This window comes from Sceloporus occidentalis, unplaced genomic scaffold (genome assembly GCF_023333645.1).
Source record: "Sceloporus occidentalis isolate IW3139 unplaced genomic scaffold, rSceOcc1.0.p SCAF_11, whole genome shotgun sequence".
Classification (NCBI taxonomy): domain Eukaryota; kingdom Metazoa; phylum Chordata; class Lepidosauria; order Squamata; family Phrynosomatidae; genus Sceloporus; species Sceloporus occidentalis.
In genome coordinates, this window is record NW_028316991.1 from 5,423,536 (window position 1) to 5,440,153 (window position 16,618).

Here is a 16,618-nt window from a genome sequence, read left to right on the forward strand (position 1 = left end):
AAGTTGTAAACCAACAGTGATGTTAATATCGTGATACAAACATCATCACTTGTTCCTTCTCTTGGGTAAGCACCAAACCTATCAAGTAGATCTACACCAATATTATTGAACTTGTTATGTTATGATGTAAAAAAAAAAATTATATATGACTTGCATGTTTCTTTTCTCTGTAATTAAGGATTAAATATTTAATGATTAAATATTATTTTGTCAAATTAAGATGGCATCATCTCTCTTGCAGAGTGGACCATACCAACTACGGAATCTACCGTGACCGCATGACTTTGTTTCCCATGACACAATATTCGAAAGAACTGATTTAAGCAACAGTGTGTTGTTCAACATGGCAGAAAAGGTTGCACCTGGGCTCAACAGGAAGGCTTCCAGATCTACACTCTCCCTTCCACCAGAGCCGGTAGAAATCATTAGAAGCAAAGCGTGTTCGCGGAGAGTGAAAATAAATGTTGGAGGTTTAAACCATGAGGTTTTATGGAGGACTTTAGACCGGCTACCAAGGACGAGGTTAGGAAAACTCCGAGACTGCAATACTCATGAAACTCTCCTGGAAGTGTGTGATGACTATAATCTGAACGAGAATGAATATTTTTTTGATCGACATCCAGGAGCTTTCACTTCAATTTTAAATTTCTATAGGACAGGGAAGCTACACATGATGGAGGAGATGTGTGCTCTGTCATTTGGTCAGGAGCTTGATTACTGGGGAATTGATGAGATATACTTGGAATCATGCTGTCAAGCTAGATATCATCAGAAGAAAGAACAAATGAACGAGGAACTGAGGAGAGAAGCTGAGACTTTAAGAGAGAGGGAAGGAGAAGAATTTGACAACACGTGCTGTCCAGAGAAAAGGAAAAAGCTTTGGGACTTACTGGAAAAACCAAACTCATCAGTAGCTGCGAAGGTAATCACTATTAGATGATACTATTAAGCTGTTTAATTTTGCACTTGTAATTTGAATTTAATAATTTAGGAGACATGATACTCTAGCCAAGCGAGCAATGTGATTTGCTGTAAAGCTGTAACTAATAATGGAGTACCATTAGGGTGCATCCTTGATTGTTAAATACTATGGTTTGTGTTTCCAAAATCAAGTTCCTGTGACTTTTGAGTTTATTTCCTTTGAGTCTTTCTTTGTGGCAGAGAGGCTTTCACAAGGTGCACTACTACGCCAACATTTTTCACCTTTGTGCAAAAGGCTGAAAATATATTAACATGCACCTATTATTATTTGTGGTTTTATATAGCGCCATCATATTCTACAGCACTTTATAATGTAAAAATGTTAGCAAATGCATAGGTTCAATGAATTGCATTTCAGACAAATGGTGTGTACATCATATCTTGTTAATTCGATGTTCATATTTACATGAATATCCTTTAAAGAGGATGTACCCTTCATGTGCTATTAGCCCACCCCTTAGAGAGCCTGTATAAGATGTCCCTTTTATAAAAATAAAAATAGGCCCTTTGATGCTTCTCTGTTTCCGTTTAAAGCTCATCCTCTTTGCAGTTGCAATTATTTGTCTTTAGATCTCCCCTCTATTAGAGGGTTTGGCACCCTGACAGGTCTGCACTCTATGTGCAGTAACTTAACCCAGGAGCTCTAATGGCCCTTTTTAATGCAAAGGTTTAAATGAACGATATATAAAACCTCTAGGAAATTAAAGTGCAGTTGCATATAAAGCTCACTACAGCATTATTCAAGCTCGTTTGCACACTTGATAAAAACGTACTTTATAGTGTTAATTTCTAACTGTAACACGTAGTCGTTGCCTTTCACGCATTATATATACACAGTGTGCGTATGTATACGTGTGTGTTTGTGTAGTTACTTTGAATGTAATCTTTTTTTAAGCTTATGGGTCAAGTTATGACTTAGTAATGTAGAAATAAATGAATAACCTTATTTATGGTAAATATCCTGCAAACGTATTCAGAATTCGAAAGCATGTATCGGGAATGTAAATGTTAAATTGATGGGACAGGAACATGCCAGACAAAAATGCTTAGTAAGCTAGCATGTTAGTAACAGTTCTGTTTTTTGCAGTCACAATCCGTTTACCATATTCGCTGTAATGCTTATAGTGTGTTTATTGTGGCTGGTTCATGGCAGTGTAGCAAAAATCAACACCGACAGAATACAATACTGGGCCATGTGTATCCAAAATTAAGTTGGTTTATTGTGCTGTTAAACACAAGGAAGAGTGTTATTGGAAGCTGCTTTTGATTGGGGAGTATTTTTTATTATTATTTGTTTTACTACTACACACGTGAATTTGGGTTGTTGTTTCTTTGTATCCAAAATTAAGAACAGTTTGCTCACCACGTTTAGTCCATTTGTTACACTCTAACTCCCATCACCCTGAGTTTGACAGAGGGTGAATAGAGTTGAAACCTGGAGAAAAATGTGAGTTCTTAGACCATGCTCTAAAGCCTTATTTTGTGGTTAAAGATTATTTCCGTGATACTTTGTTAAAACAGTTTGGTGGTAAATAGCTTTTACCCTGCAACATTAAGTCATTAAAGGCTCTGCATTATTTATTCACAATGTATATTAAAATAGCACTCTTTAGAATAACTTAGTTTTAAGTATGGTGTCAGCTACGCCTTTCTTCAAGTGCCAGTGTAGAGGGCATGATGTGTAATGCTGGTAAATTCTATAGAATAAACAGAAGGCCTTCATACCTGAGCAGGGCAGATGGGCTCAAAGTAAGTATGAACGCGTGTTTAGGTTTCCCTGTGGGGTCACACTCAGTATGTTACCCTCTTTCTGGACGTTTCACAGACAGGTTTCACTTGGTATACAGCATTGTTATTGTCAACTTTGAAAAATGTGTTTCTCATTTAATGGCAGGAGGTTATTGCCCTTTGCTTCTCTTCTTAATGAGAAGAGCTTTAGGCAGCATGCGGTGCCATTCCTGTACCTCTCGGTGCTTTTTGGACCTTCTATTCAATCCATTTTAACGAATGTGTGTTGGACAAGACTCCATAATGCATTCAGTATGTTTTCACTATATTACTGGGCCATTTGGCTCAGTTTCTGGCCCAGGCTGAAAATGCCAGCCTTCTGTCCTTTAAGCCAATGGTAGCACCATCATCTGATACAGAAAGCTAAATTGTGGGGCCGCCATTTACCTCTAAAACGTAGAAAGATTTGGCTGTTGAAGTTTCTCTCTATTTACATAATCCTCTGGCATATAGGTGATAAGCCATGGGCACTTCCATTGACCAAGTAGATATAATACTGCTGGCCAAGAGGGGATTTGACATCTTTAGACAGCAGTCTCAGTCAAGTGAAAAGTTGGTCCCCTTGTGATTTAACACTAATAGAACAAGAAATATAATCTTGTGGCACAAAAGAAGAGGTGCATATTAAAAGGACTAGTTATGGAGGAGTTGTTTAAGAAGAACCATTCCCAACTTTCTATAGCCATACTTTAATAATTTAGAATATCTATCCATTTATAGCTACTTTTGTCTGGGCACATTGTAATAATTCACCCATTTCAAACCAGCAGTGTACTGTGTATCTGATGACTTTACAGCTCTATACGGGTTCAGTGTGGAAGAACTATCCTCTATCAATAAAAAGACACAATTCACAAATGTCAAAATGAGGCAAACATATTAGCTGGGATCACATGATGTCACCTGCAGGAAGGGTGCCTCCAATAGAATTCATAGTAACAAGAGACAGACAGGATCACATTGACATCTTGAAAGTGTGACCCTGCAGTGTTTGTCCTAACAAAACGCTCAGTCAATGTAGAGGACGGGTGGAAAAAAAATCAAAATGTTTTATTACAAAAATCAAAATATAAATGTTCAATTGCTGTCTAGACATTTAAGTGGACATTACATCCATCATATGCATTTTTTTTAATGAATACGATAGCAGGTCCTTTTAAATTTACATGGTGTCCTATCTGCTAATGCATAGGGGGATTCTTTTCATTTGCCTATCCCCAGATATTTTTGGTGCAGGAGGGGTGTTTGGCTAAACACACCTCCCTGCACAATATACTTACCACCAGTCACCTCCAGAACCGGGTTGGTGAATGTTGCAGATGGGGGTCTATTGAGATTCCTGTGACCATGCACAGAAAGTGCTCCTTATGCTTTTAGTGAGAGCACTTTCTGACCACTAATTGGTTGCTTCAAGCATCCAATCAGTCTCAAGAATCCTTGGACCTCTGAGAGAGGTAGAAAGCTGCAGCTTTCCAGCATAGGAAATGCTACCATGTAAGCGAGTTAAGCAGTCAGGATGAAGGAGAAATACCTATTAAGCTAGTACTTTAATATGCACTCTTCAAAATGGTAAAATTAAATAAATAAATAACTTTAGAATAAGATGCGAATCTGTAAATAAAATGTAAGGTTTACAAAATATCTGGCACCAATAACTAAAGTGTTGTTTCTGCATTAGCGATGACAAGCTGTAAGGCATTCCACACTGCTTTCACAAATGGAACTAGGTGTTAGTATAATATCTGTAAACATTATTCATTAGTTCTCATCTGCCAGTGCGTTTTTCAGTATTTGCACAACCAATCACCGGCCACTTAAAAATGTCATACTTCTATACGTGTTAGACAACTATGCCAACTATGATTGCAATAACAACTTTGTTAATGCATGTGTGATGAACAGTTTAATGCAGCATGGGAGCTGGTGGCTTATAATTGCACAAAAGTGGGACTATCCCACAAAAAAAGGTTATTTGACAGGTATACTAAAAGTAAAATGTAATTTGAAAGATGGGCTCTTCAATATTTGTGTATTGTTAAAAGTTTAGTCTTATGCTGGGACACCTCCGCCGTGCCCCCCTGGGCCCATGTATTGTCCCCACCAGCCCCTGCAATGCCCCCACCAGGTATACCCCACCATGCCCTGCCATGTCCCCACCAGCCCCTGCCATGTCCTCACCAGCCCCTGCCATGCCCCTCCCCACAAGCCCTTGTGTAGCTACAGTATTCCATGGTGGTCTGCTGTAGAAGCTGCAGCAGGTCCCACGTCACTATACCAGAAGTGCCAGATGTGATGTGATTACAGCTGCGCGGGACCTTATGGAGCCTCAGCGAGCTCTGTCAGTGTGCCAATCTGCAGACTGCTGTGCATGCGTACATTGTAGTCTGCAGATCGGTACACTGACAGAGCTTATTCTGGGACATTACATTGTCCCTGAATGAAGGTGCCCGGTAAACGTGCCCCCCTTAGTCAATTAACGGTTAGGCACCACGTTCCCACTTGTAATGGTGGTACTAGTAAAGACTAACATTCATAATCAAGATGCTTTTAGATAGATGTGACACTTACATGTATGAAATGAGATCTGGTTGAGCTAATTGATTTTTTATTTTATTTTTTACCTGAAGGGGTTAAACGTGGGCCATCCAAAGGCGGACATTGTAGATTTTGCCAGAATTTACTCAGTTAAAGGGTAGCTCATTGTGTTAATGTTTTACAAACACTGATTCGTCAAGATCTGTTTAATGAGCCACTCTGAGGGTCACAGGCAATTGCAGAGATATACAGAGGAGGAAAAAGCAATGATCACAAAACCATCCAAGTTCTAAAATTGTGTTTTTTTATTGCCGAGAAAATAATTACATAATCCTGAATTTCAACCCATCTGACAATAGACCTGCTAAGAATAAATATCCTCCGGGATGTTAGGTCATTGCCTTTTTGTCAAACAGCGGCATGCAACATAACACCATAAAGCAGATGAATGGAAAGTTTTATCAGTACTGCTAAGTGGCTGCTGACTTCTTCAAGTACTAAACTTGTATTTACACAAGGGAATGCTAAGGCTGTCGAAATCATGACAGAGCAGCCACAGGCCTCCTGACTTTTTTCTTGGTTCGTACATAAATGTCAAGTGAACACATGAGCCAAGATCAGGGTCGCCAGATGTCTCCACTTGCAGATGCCTCTTCCCTAGTTCACTGCCACAGAAGATCTTCTCCACAGAAATGTGCCCTAAATGAGAACGGGTATTTATTTTAATTTTAGGCCGCTGCTACTTTAAAAGGACACCCCAGGCTATGATGTACAATCTAAATTTACATCACTTTTGCATGGATTCCAACACATTTCACAGCAATATTATACCAGTTCTGCTAGTTCTACTGGATATGATAATCCAATTTTCATGGTGTCTTCCTTGCATCTGAAGAACCCCTACCTCCTCCCCATATGTATTTGCTCCTTTGTCATCTCCGGCTATTTTCTGTGCAGGATATATGTTAAAAAAAATTAAGCAAGAATTAATGAGGCACCTTCTGTGGCAGGTGGGGTGCTTAACCCTAAGGTTTGGTCAGAACCTGCAAAAATACACAGCACAAAATAATATACAGAAAGGGGAGCGCGCAACCTAAAAAACATAAAAGACCATAAAATAATAATGCAATAAACCAATAAATGCACAAAAGCAAGAATTTACCACAACCCCAGTGAATACAATTCAAAAAACACCTGAGGCTTAAATGTTGGGGATTCCTTCACACTATATGGCCATATATTACTTAGTCCGCCACAAGTACCCCAAGATATATGTTCAGCTATAATGCACATTATGTTCTGGTTTAGCGGGGTTGTCAGGGACAGAAAAACTGTCCCTTTAACATATTATCCTAACTTGGAAGCATGAGACTTGACCCTTAATTTAAGCCAATGGAAATTTGGATCTCCCAGTTATCTGGTCCCTGCTCGTATTCCAGGACATATGATATGGCATCCTCAGGGTTTTCTTGTTTTTTTTAAACAAGCAGAAGCAATGCTTTGCATATATTCGGATTGTAAAGTGACTACAGAATTAGAAAAAGGTCTGATTACCAGTAGGCTATTTTTTTCTCAGTGGTAATGAAAGATAAAATAAACAGAGGAATCACAGAAGAAATAAAAATAATAAAAGTGTGGCCAAACTGGCCATAGATCGAGCAGATGGCCTACAAATGAATCAGATGATGTTCAATATTTTATGTAAAGGATCGCAATGCAATAAATGAGCTACATTTGAAAAAAAACCCATAAAAATAATTAGGCCTATTATCATTTTGAGTCTCTGAAGGAGGCAGACGTTTCATATGTTATGATACGTTTGCTAAAACAAATAGGTCTACTTATGATATTATAAGCGTGTGCATAGGGCTTAGCGATAGCCCACCCAGTAACAGAAGGTGGAATAGGTTGTAGTCATAATTAAAGCTCTTTCAAAAAGATCTGCCTAATAACGTCTGCATCGTGTGGCTTTTTATGAAGCATTGTTAAAATAGAACTAAATTTCACAGTGAATGTAAAAAAAAAAAAATCTGCTTTAGTTTAATAGCAGATACAATGTAATGCATTCTAAAAGATGATTTATTTACTTAAAAGAGATATATGGATAATTTTTACTTATATATTTTCTTGAACAATACAGCCTGTCCTTCCTCCGGAAAATTAATGGTGAAAAAGGTATGCCTAATTTATCAAGTAAATATCAAGCATGGGCAAGGGCAATACCTAGGGATTTCCTGAGACTTTTGAAATATTAACCCTTTAATAGCCAATGATCAACCAAATGGTTACTAATCTTTACCCTGAGACCCTGAGATTAGGGCTAAAACGCTGAGACTCCTTGTCTAACACTGAGAGTTCCAGGTATGATCAGAAGGTATCAAGCAAATTTATAGTTCTTGACACCACTTGGGTGTGATTATTCTCGCTCGGGACCAGGACTGACCCTGCATGTAAAATGTACATGCTCATCATACATTAACCCCTTAAGGACTTGTATTTTACACAGTTTTACTTATATACACTAAAATTTAGTATGGAATTTTTTTTCAAAAAAATGGGCATATAATGGAAAAAATGTTTCACTGTATTGCAGTTAATTTCCAAGAACCAAATCTTGTGTCACATTAATGATCACTGTAATTGTTTTTTATTTTCTTTTTTAAATGGAACTGTATATATGCACCGTGTTTTTTTTATTTTCATGCTACATAATGGGTTAAAATCATGTTGACAATAACAACTGGCCTGTTTTTTTAAAAAGATGGTTTACACGAACCCCAAGTATCATGTAGCTATTGATTTAGTTATTTTAAAGATCTTGAAATATCCTGACACACTATCCTCCAACGATCGTTGATCTTTCATGCCTTTGGAAACGTGCCAGAGTGGCATCGTCTGATCCTGTCTACATGACACTAGTCATATAGATGGCCCGCATGGCTGTGCACACTTAAACACAGAAAGTCCTCTGCCCTTAGATATAAGATCAAGTGAGCAGTCAAAAAAAAATAAAAATACATAAAATAAAATATATTTTGAATAAATGAGTAACACACTTTTATTCTTTATTCTTCCTATAAATTTTTTTTGGTATATTGATTAATCAGCAGACATCATTGTGTAAATTCAGTAATTCGCCATAGATTATAAACACCAATAAAATTATTTTTTGAAACATTGAAAAAAAAATTTTCAAAAGCAAACTAGACCTGTAGTGTACCCCAAATCTATATAACAGCTTGTTAAATATGTCAAGCATAAAAAGGCACAGTATCTTTAAAAACCACAACTGGGGTGGCCTGTTAAATGAAATGAGCCTTGGCAACCTAATAAAACGGTACAATGAAACTGTTCTAAACACTGATCGTGGATTAAATTTTAGTTAAAAAAAAGAGCTGCAGGGAAACTGTTTCAAACCAAGTAAAACAAGAGTATTAACCTCTGTGTATTGTACCCCGGAGGCATCAAAAGATTTAACTACTTTCTGCTAGCGATACACACAGCCCTCGGGGATATGGCACAGAGAAGTAAATCTATAGAAGCACTACTGGTAAAATTACTTTACTGTAAGGTCATAAGAAACCTTGCACAGAAAAATACATTGTCAAACACTCTTCTTTACTAACGCAATCTGACATTTAACTGCTACACAATGTGGTTATTGTTAGCGATTTAGTGGATTTGATGAGAAAATCCATACTTTAAATATATTGTTTTTGCTTCAAAAGTCTAGGATTAGAATTCACGTGTTACTAATCTCCACCTTTTTACCAGTAGATTTATCTGCAGAACATTATGTATTCTTCCTCGTCCTCCCCATACATATTGATTACTCTGCTCTTATTGAGTTCTTATGAAATCAAAAGTCACCATGATAAAAATAGCTCTGTTATAATACACTTCATTAACGTAGTAGTAGTAATAGTATAGTTGAGCATATTATCCAGCACATAAAATGACCCTACGCTGTACTAAACATTGCTTATAGGATTTTTTTCCCTAGAAACCCAAGGTACCTTGTTCTACGCCTCGTGCAATTTTTTTCTTTAAAAAAGTTGTCCAATAGGAGCAGGACCACAGTGGAGACCAGATCTCAATCTTCTTCTTCTGGGGCTGCATTCCATACCTGAGAATATGCAGCCTCTTCCTTCCCTCCTCGGCCGAAGCCTAGTGAGGGCTGTATTTTCTAGGATCTCAATCGAAGAAGGGACTTACTGAAGTCTTCAAGTAGGGGTGTTGTTTTCAGTGCTATACCATATACAGATAAACATATGTGCACAAATATAACTAAAAGCTGTATATGTGAATAGATTGTGCCAAACAGGCCCCAGCCCATGGCTGATGTTAAAAAATGTCTTTCTCCACCCACTAGTCATAGGCTAGGGCATTTTTAAGTGACAATAAAACAAAAGTGTGTGTTAAAGGGTCCAAAGTGTTTCTTAGTGCTCTTAGCAGCCCAGCGGTGAAGTGAAAAATGCCTCCACACACAACACTATTATGTGCCAAGCACTCCAGTGGACCAAACTTGAAGCTCCAAAAATAACTTAAGGCTCCACAACCCACTCCTTAGTGTCCCTAATAGCCCTATTAAATAGCAATGCCTACAGGAGTCTGAACGTTGCAGTGTCAGTGCTGGAGCTGGCTGGAGGTGAGTATATTATTTGCAAGGTTATGTGTTCAGCTGTGCACAGAAGAGCTGAGGAGTGGACAAACTGGCAAATGCATATGTAAGGGGACAACATGAAAATCTGAAGGTACCACGAAGCTGTCAAATGCATTAAAGTGCGTACAACGGTTGGAAAGTCTCTTTAAACTGTAATGGCCACCCCAAGAGGTGCCTATTTGGATATGAGAAAATGTCCATGCCTCTAGCCCTGTCCACTTCTGGTACTGGCCCATGCCCACCTCCTGTCACACCCCACATACATCCCAATTTGTACACCTAAAATGTTGTGGGGTATGTATGTGAGATATTCAACTTTCCTACCACTCCCTATTCTCTGGCATATCATGAGATAATTGTGTAATACCGTATTTGCTCGATTATAAGACGAGGTTTTTTTCAGAGCAAATGCTCTGAAAAATACCCCTCGTCTTATAATCGGTGTCATCTTATAATCAGACCTCAAATAGGTCTGCCTATGAGACGACTAAGATCCAGATCCCCCGCAGCTGCAGGGGACCTGGATCCTCCTGTCTCCACCCCCCCCCCCCGCCCCACTTACCGGTGCTTCTGAGTCCCCGGTGTGTAGATGTCTATGCGATTCGCGTAGACAACTTAGGCTGCAGCCCGAAGGAGGTGTGGCTAGCAGCGGGGGCTGTCTGCGTCCATCGCGCAGACCTTCCACGGCTGTCAGAGGTCAGAGTTCCCGGCACCGGCATAAGGCATTTCTCGAGGCAGAGTGCTCTATGAAATGCCTTTTAACCCACTTAATGCCACTTTGCCTCCAGAAATGCCTTTTTAACTCTCTATATGCCACTCTGCCTCCTGAAATGCCTTACACGTCCCTGTATGCCACTCTGCCCCATAATATGCCTTTTAACCCCCTCAATGCCAGAGTGGCATATAGGGGTATAAGGCATTTCTGGAGGCAGAGTGGCACATAGGGGGGGTCAAAAGGCATATCATGGGGCACAGTGGCATATAGGGTTAAAAGGCATATCATGGGGCACAGTGGCATTTAGAGGGTTAAAAGGCATATCATGGGGCACAGTGGCATATAGGGGGTATAAGGCATTTCTGGGCAGATGTGCATAACTGGGGGGCAGGTTGGAAAATAGAAGGAAATAAAACCAAAATATTTTTTTCAATCATAGCTTTTATTAAAAAAATAGTTTACATGAATTAACATTTACCGGTAAAACTTTTTTCCTATAGGGTCATCTTATATTCAGGCTTTTTCTTTTTTTCCTAAATTAATATTCAGATTTGGGGGGTCGTCTTATAATCAGGGTCGTCTTATAATCGAGCAAATACGGTATATATCCTCACATAATCTTGAGTTTTCATATTCTGACATGATTTAAAGGAACATTAACTGTAAAATGTATTGACCTTTCTTAAAATTAACTTTTCAATTTAGTGAAAGAGGTTTTGAATTTGCTGCGTCCTCATTAATCTGACTGGATGGACTCCGTAGAAGTTGTCACTCATTAACCTTAGACTATGTTCATTACAATGCCATTATTTTGTCAGGAGAGAAATATTTTGGCCGCTGGACTTGGCAGTTGAGGGCACGTTTATCGTTTAAAAATCTGCTTTCTTCTTTCAGAAAAATTTATGTTAAAATAACTAGACGCTACAGGGGATTTCTTTTTTTCTTGCTTCACAAAAATATTAGCAAGGACAGGGTAGACAACATCAGAATGTAGGATCTCACATTCAGTAAAACACTATTCTCTAAGCAGACATTTTTCATCATCTCCATGTTTAAACAGCTCTGCTCAAGGTAGACCTAGATTTTTCACATCTTGTCAGCCTTCACAATGCTGGCACAAGACCCCATAAATATAGTTTATCGACCCCCTTTTTTATTTGGAGAATCTGAGTAAATGTTATATAAAATGAAACTGTGTAGCATTTGCAGAGGTAGGTCTAATGAGTATGCATCCCTGCCGGTCAGGTGTTAACGGAAATCTGTCTCATTTTGACTTCATTGCTGGTCAAAGGCAATGGTAACACAATATACCCCAACACACGCAATAGGCTAATGCAACAGAGCTGAGCTTGGATGGTACGGAGATGAGACGATCCCGGACTCAAACTAGTCCATATTGGTTCGCACCCGGAATCCCTGCATGATGCTTTACATTGCGATTGGTCAAATAGAAATCACAATGGAAAACCAATAATTATTTTTTCTCCAAAACTAGCAATAGCAAGATGTTGGAAGACAACCCCCCTCCCTCGCAGAGGGACCTTAGAGCATTGTAGACAAATGGTTAGTAAATTCCCATTACACATCAATCTTATATTAAGAGGTTTCCTCGCAGGAAATCGTGGGTGGTGGTCCAGCTCTCTCTGAAGTCCACAGAGGGACAAAGATTTTGAGGTCCACTGCCCTACGGACGCTTTAGGGAGCTTATCTCAAAGGAAATTAATTCTTGGTCACGTCATAACACAAGATCCTAGAGGTATGGAGCACCTTATGAGTTAACATTTTGTGAAGGGTCAGCTACTTAATTACTCTAAAGATCCATTCTATTTCCATCACTCCGTTTCATTTCACACTAGCGGTCTGCTTTATGGACTATGAAATTGAAAGTAAAAATTGTATTAAATTGTTCTTTCATACAGATATACAATAGGCCTAGCCTTTTATGTGACAGTAGGTACTTTGGGCTTTTGTATATCAGGTAAAAGTAATCTTATTATGTTAGCGTGTGCTAAATTTTATTGGTATACGCTGCTTGCTGACCTTCAGTTTTACTGCGTTTAAAAGCAGTGTTACAATCATTAGGTATGCAAGGTAGTCAATTGAAGGAAAAAATGAAGGTTTCTTTTTATTAGGGTGTTAAATCAGTGAGATGAAATGAGTGTTAAAGATGCTGGATTTAATGCCTTTCTTACTAAAAAGAGCATAAGAAACAATATTATTATAACCACTGATATTAAAAAAACCCTTCTCACAAATAAAATATACATATTGCAAGTGATGGTGGATGACAATTAAACATTAAGGAGGATCCATCAACTCCTTAGATCTTGGCAAATTTGAAGTAAATGTACCAGGAACCTAAACTGCCTACAAGTTCAACTATACCATTGTTTGCAAGTGTTTCTACATCTCGTGACACCTCATCAATAAACTGACATTATGAACTACAGACAACTTAAATAGGATTTTTTCCCCTCGATCTTGGACCTCAGTCCAGTAAGAGTCAACAATAATATAAAGCCCAATCCTGTAATGTGCTAGACACACAACCATTAGTGAAGTGAGACGCAAAGAGAATAGATAACTGTTGGGACATCCAATGAAGCAAGGCTGCCTATTTTATTTCATATGCACTTGGGTAAAAAGCTACTAATATAGCAATAGCCTCAGGGACAATATTGGCTTGCCTATAGACAGTCAGGGATGGAGTAATATAGAAAAGACCTTTTATTGCTCTTGTCCTAGTACTTCTGAATATTTAGCATTTTTAGAAAATAAATGCAGTCTGTTCATATCAGTTTACTTTTCTAGTACCGATTTTTTTTTCTGTAGCTAGTTGCAATGTAAAAAATAGACATTGGCATAGAAACTACACAGACCATGCACAAAGTAAAACATTATATTCCAAAGACTTTCCAATGGGAATTATAAAAAAAAAATGTCAGTAAGGTTTGTCATCTCATGAACATATCTCTAAAAGTAGAACATGGCATTGAAGTAACAGAAACATTCATTAAACAATTGAATAAGTAGGGCTATACCTAATGATCATACCTGGGTATTTATAAATAATCTGGCCCTGAGCCTCTTGAAATATTAACCCTTTCATAGCCCAACATGAAGATTCTATGTAGTGACTCACCAAATGGCTCACCGGTCCTCATGGAAACCTTGACTTTTTAAAGATATAGTTAATTAAATCACCTGTATTAAAGCAGTTATATCAGACTGTGTCACCCTGAGAATCTGCTCCTTTATCCTGAGATTGCGGCAAAAACCACTAGAGTCAGTAAATACTGTGCTGTCTGTGATCCGTGTGAATTGTGTTTGACTTGATGGCTTTTTGATTTTTGGATCCTTAGTATGTAACTGAGGCCTAAGGTTTACATACACCTACATACATTACATACATTGGCAAGTTGCGACCAAGTTTTAACGTTCTAGCTGATGTTTTAAGGTGTTGTTCAGTATTTCTAGACAATCCTCTTTCCTCATGATGCCATCTGTTTTCTGAAGTGCACCTGTCAAGCAAAACACCCCACATCATTATGCTGCCACCTCCATGCTTCACAGCTGGGATGGTTTTCTTCAGATTAAAAGCCTTACCCTTTTTCCTCCATTCATAGTGGTGATCATCTGACCAGGGAAAACACCTCCAGAAGGCTAGGTTTTCGTCCCAGTTTTCACCACAAACTTCACTCTGGCTTGTGTATGCCGGTCTTGGAGTAGGGGCTTCTTCCTGGCGTGACAGCCTTTCAGGCCATGGCAATGTAGGACTCTCCTAATTTAGATACTTTGGTACCCGATGGCTCCCACTAATTCATCATCTTCTTTAAAGGAAGGGAGCTAAAATTGACTAGTGAGCTTTTTCTCTTATCTGGATGTTTGTACAAAAGACTGTCAGCGTCGAAGGGGAAAAAAACAATGTAATTAGAGTAAGACAGACTAAGTGCTCAGTAAAGACAGTAGAACACTTTTGAGAAACATTGCACGTTTTAGATGACTCAGCAGAGTGTGGTTTTGTGGAGACAGAATGATGAGGCCTTTTGCTATCATTGGCTAGACTATAGTGGCCTTCAAAGGCTAAGGTGTATACCGCAGTGCAATAGCTTTCATTATTATAAAAGCAAGTCTGTGTAAAGAAAAAGCTGAATTGGTCATTTAGCGGAAGTTACGAATAAACCACAGACTGTCCCTCCTTCATTAAAATAACCAGGATGTAATTTTCACAAACTAATATTGAAAAGTACATTTTGACAGGTTTGTAGGAGCATTTTGCTGTTTATACTTGATATCCTCTTAGATGACCTTAGATGATGTGACAGCACAATACAAAAGAGAAAGTAAACTATTACATACAGTATATCCCAAATAGAAAGGAGAGATGGTAAGAGATTTGACCAAGGGGCTTCAACAGGACTTTTTATAATAGTTGATGTGGTAATTAAGGTATTTACACAATTTGATTTTTAAATACATTTCTGCTGTTTCTACTCATATGATATTTAGGGATGCAGAACACTGAGATACACTTGTACCAATGACACATTCTGAGCTCCTAGAAAAGTGAGAGGATTTCACTTCAAAAGAATAACTGTCAATACTAAAAACAGACACTTGGGAAGTGTGTTATTATGTTACAAGGGATACTTGTATTTGTCCTGGAAGCCCAAGGTATGGCTCCTGATTTTTAGCCTCAGTGTACCCTTTTGATGTCTGGATAGATTCATTCTGCATATTTCATGGCCAGTGCTGCCCACTTCTACCACTTCTCTTTGACTCTTGACTAGCCTCTCATCCATCAGCCCTTAACCCATCTGGCGTGGTAAGCCTCTGGGAGAGCGTACCTAAGAAGTTTCTCTGTCATGATATGGCTGGAATAAAGGATCTAACCAAAGTGTCACGCACATATAATAAAATGACTAGGATTCATCAATAAAGTCCTCCTGTATTGCATACAGGCAAACATTTTGTTTCATTATCAGTTTTTTTGTTGCTGTTGTTTTTGTTATAATTATTTCATAGAGGCTTTGCTTAATCTAAACACAGATTATTATTATCTCATTGCAAATATGTGTTTCTCAACTTTACTAAGTAACAATATAACCAAAGGAGGTAAATAGACTTTTTCCGTTTTAATGGTGGCAACATATCAGTGCCTGCTTTTGTGACAAATTGCAAGCATGTAAAATTATGGAACAGGCAAACTTTTATATGAATGAAGAATTATTTTTTAGAAGGGGTTGGATGTTCAACAGTATTAGGAATGATGTCCCAAATATTACACTTTGTTATAACACCGTTACATTTATCAGAATAGATGTCACAACACCTTTAATGCAACTGAGAAGATCTGGTAAAGTATCAATTGTGCTCTTCAACTGGACTTAGGGGTTTTGTCCCCAACAGGTAAAGAACATTACAGACTTCATACTACAGCTTATTGGTTTTAACTTGATAATGGTTATTACACGACTTTAACCCCTTAAAGTCTAAAGTCATTTTCTTTTTACACATAAAATATGACCCTCTATACCCCCTGCCCAAAGTATTTGAAACAAATTACGTTCTTGGCCTTAAAAGCCAGCTTTTCAGGGATGATCTCACTACTAGGGCCAAAAGTGAAACCAGACCTTATAATTTGGTTTGCCAAATGGAGACCCCCCCCCCCCCCACACACACACAAAAAGTAAAATCCCTGGATATCATGGATCTGCAGTGTTCTAAATGAAAGACCATTCTAGCAAACGTAAGGAAAGATTCTGCATGAAAACATACAAAAAGATGTTTCCCTGAAACATTAAATCAGATATGACTTAAGCAAGTAGCTTGGTTTTGACAAAATCAATCCTTGCACAACATGAGACAAAAGTACCAAATGAGCGCCAGCATAGCCCATTCGTGCTTGATCCACTTTCTTGTGTAATATTTCCTTT

At 38.4% G+C, this 16,618-nt stretch overlaps 1 protein-coding gene across 1 annotated transcript in view; it reads left to right on the top strand.

Annotated features, from left to right (window-relative positions):
* The first annotated feature begins 343 nt into the window (after positions 1–343).
* LOC149305473 (potassium voltage-gated channel subfamily B member 2-like) overlaps positions 344–16,618 on the top strand; it is an 89,942-nt gene continuing 73,667 nt past the window's right edge. The window contains exon 1 of the mRNA XM_089477374.1: positions 344–922. Coding sequence (XP_089333500.1) covers positions 344–922 — 579 coding nt within the window. The remainder of the gene's footprint in view (positions 923–16,618) is intronic.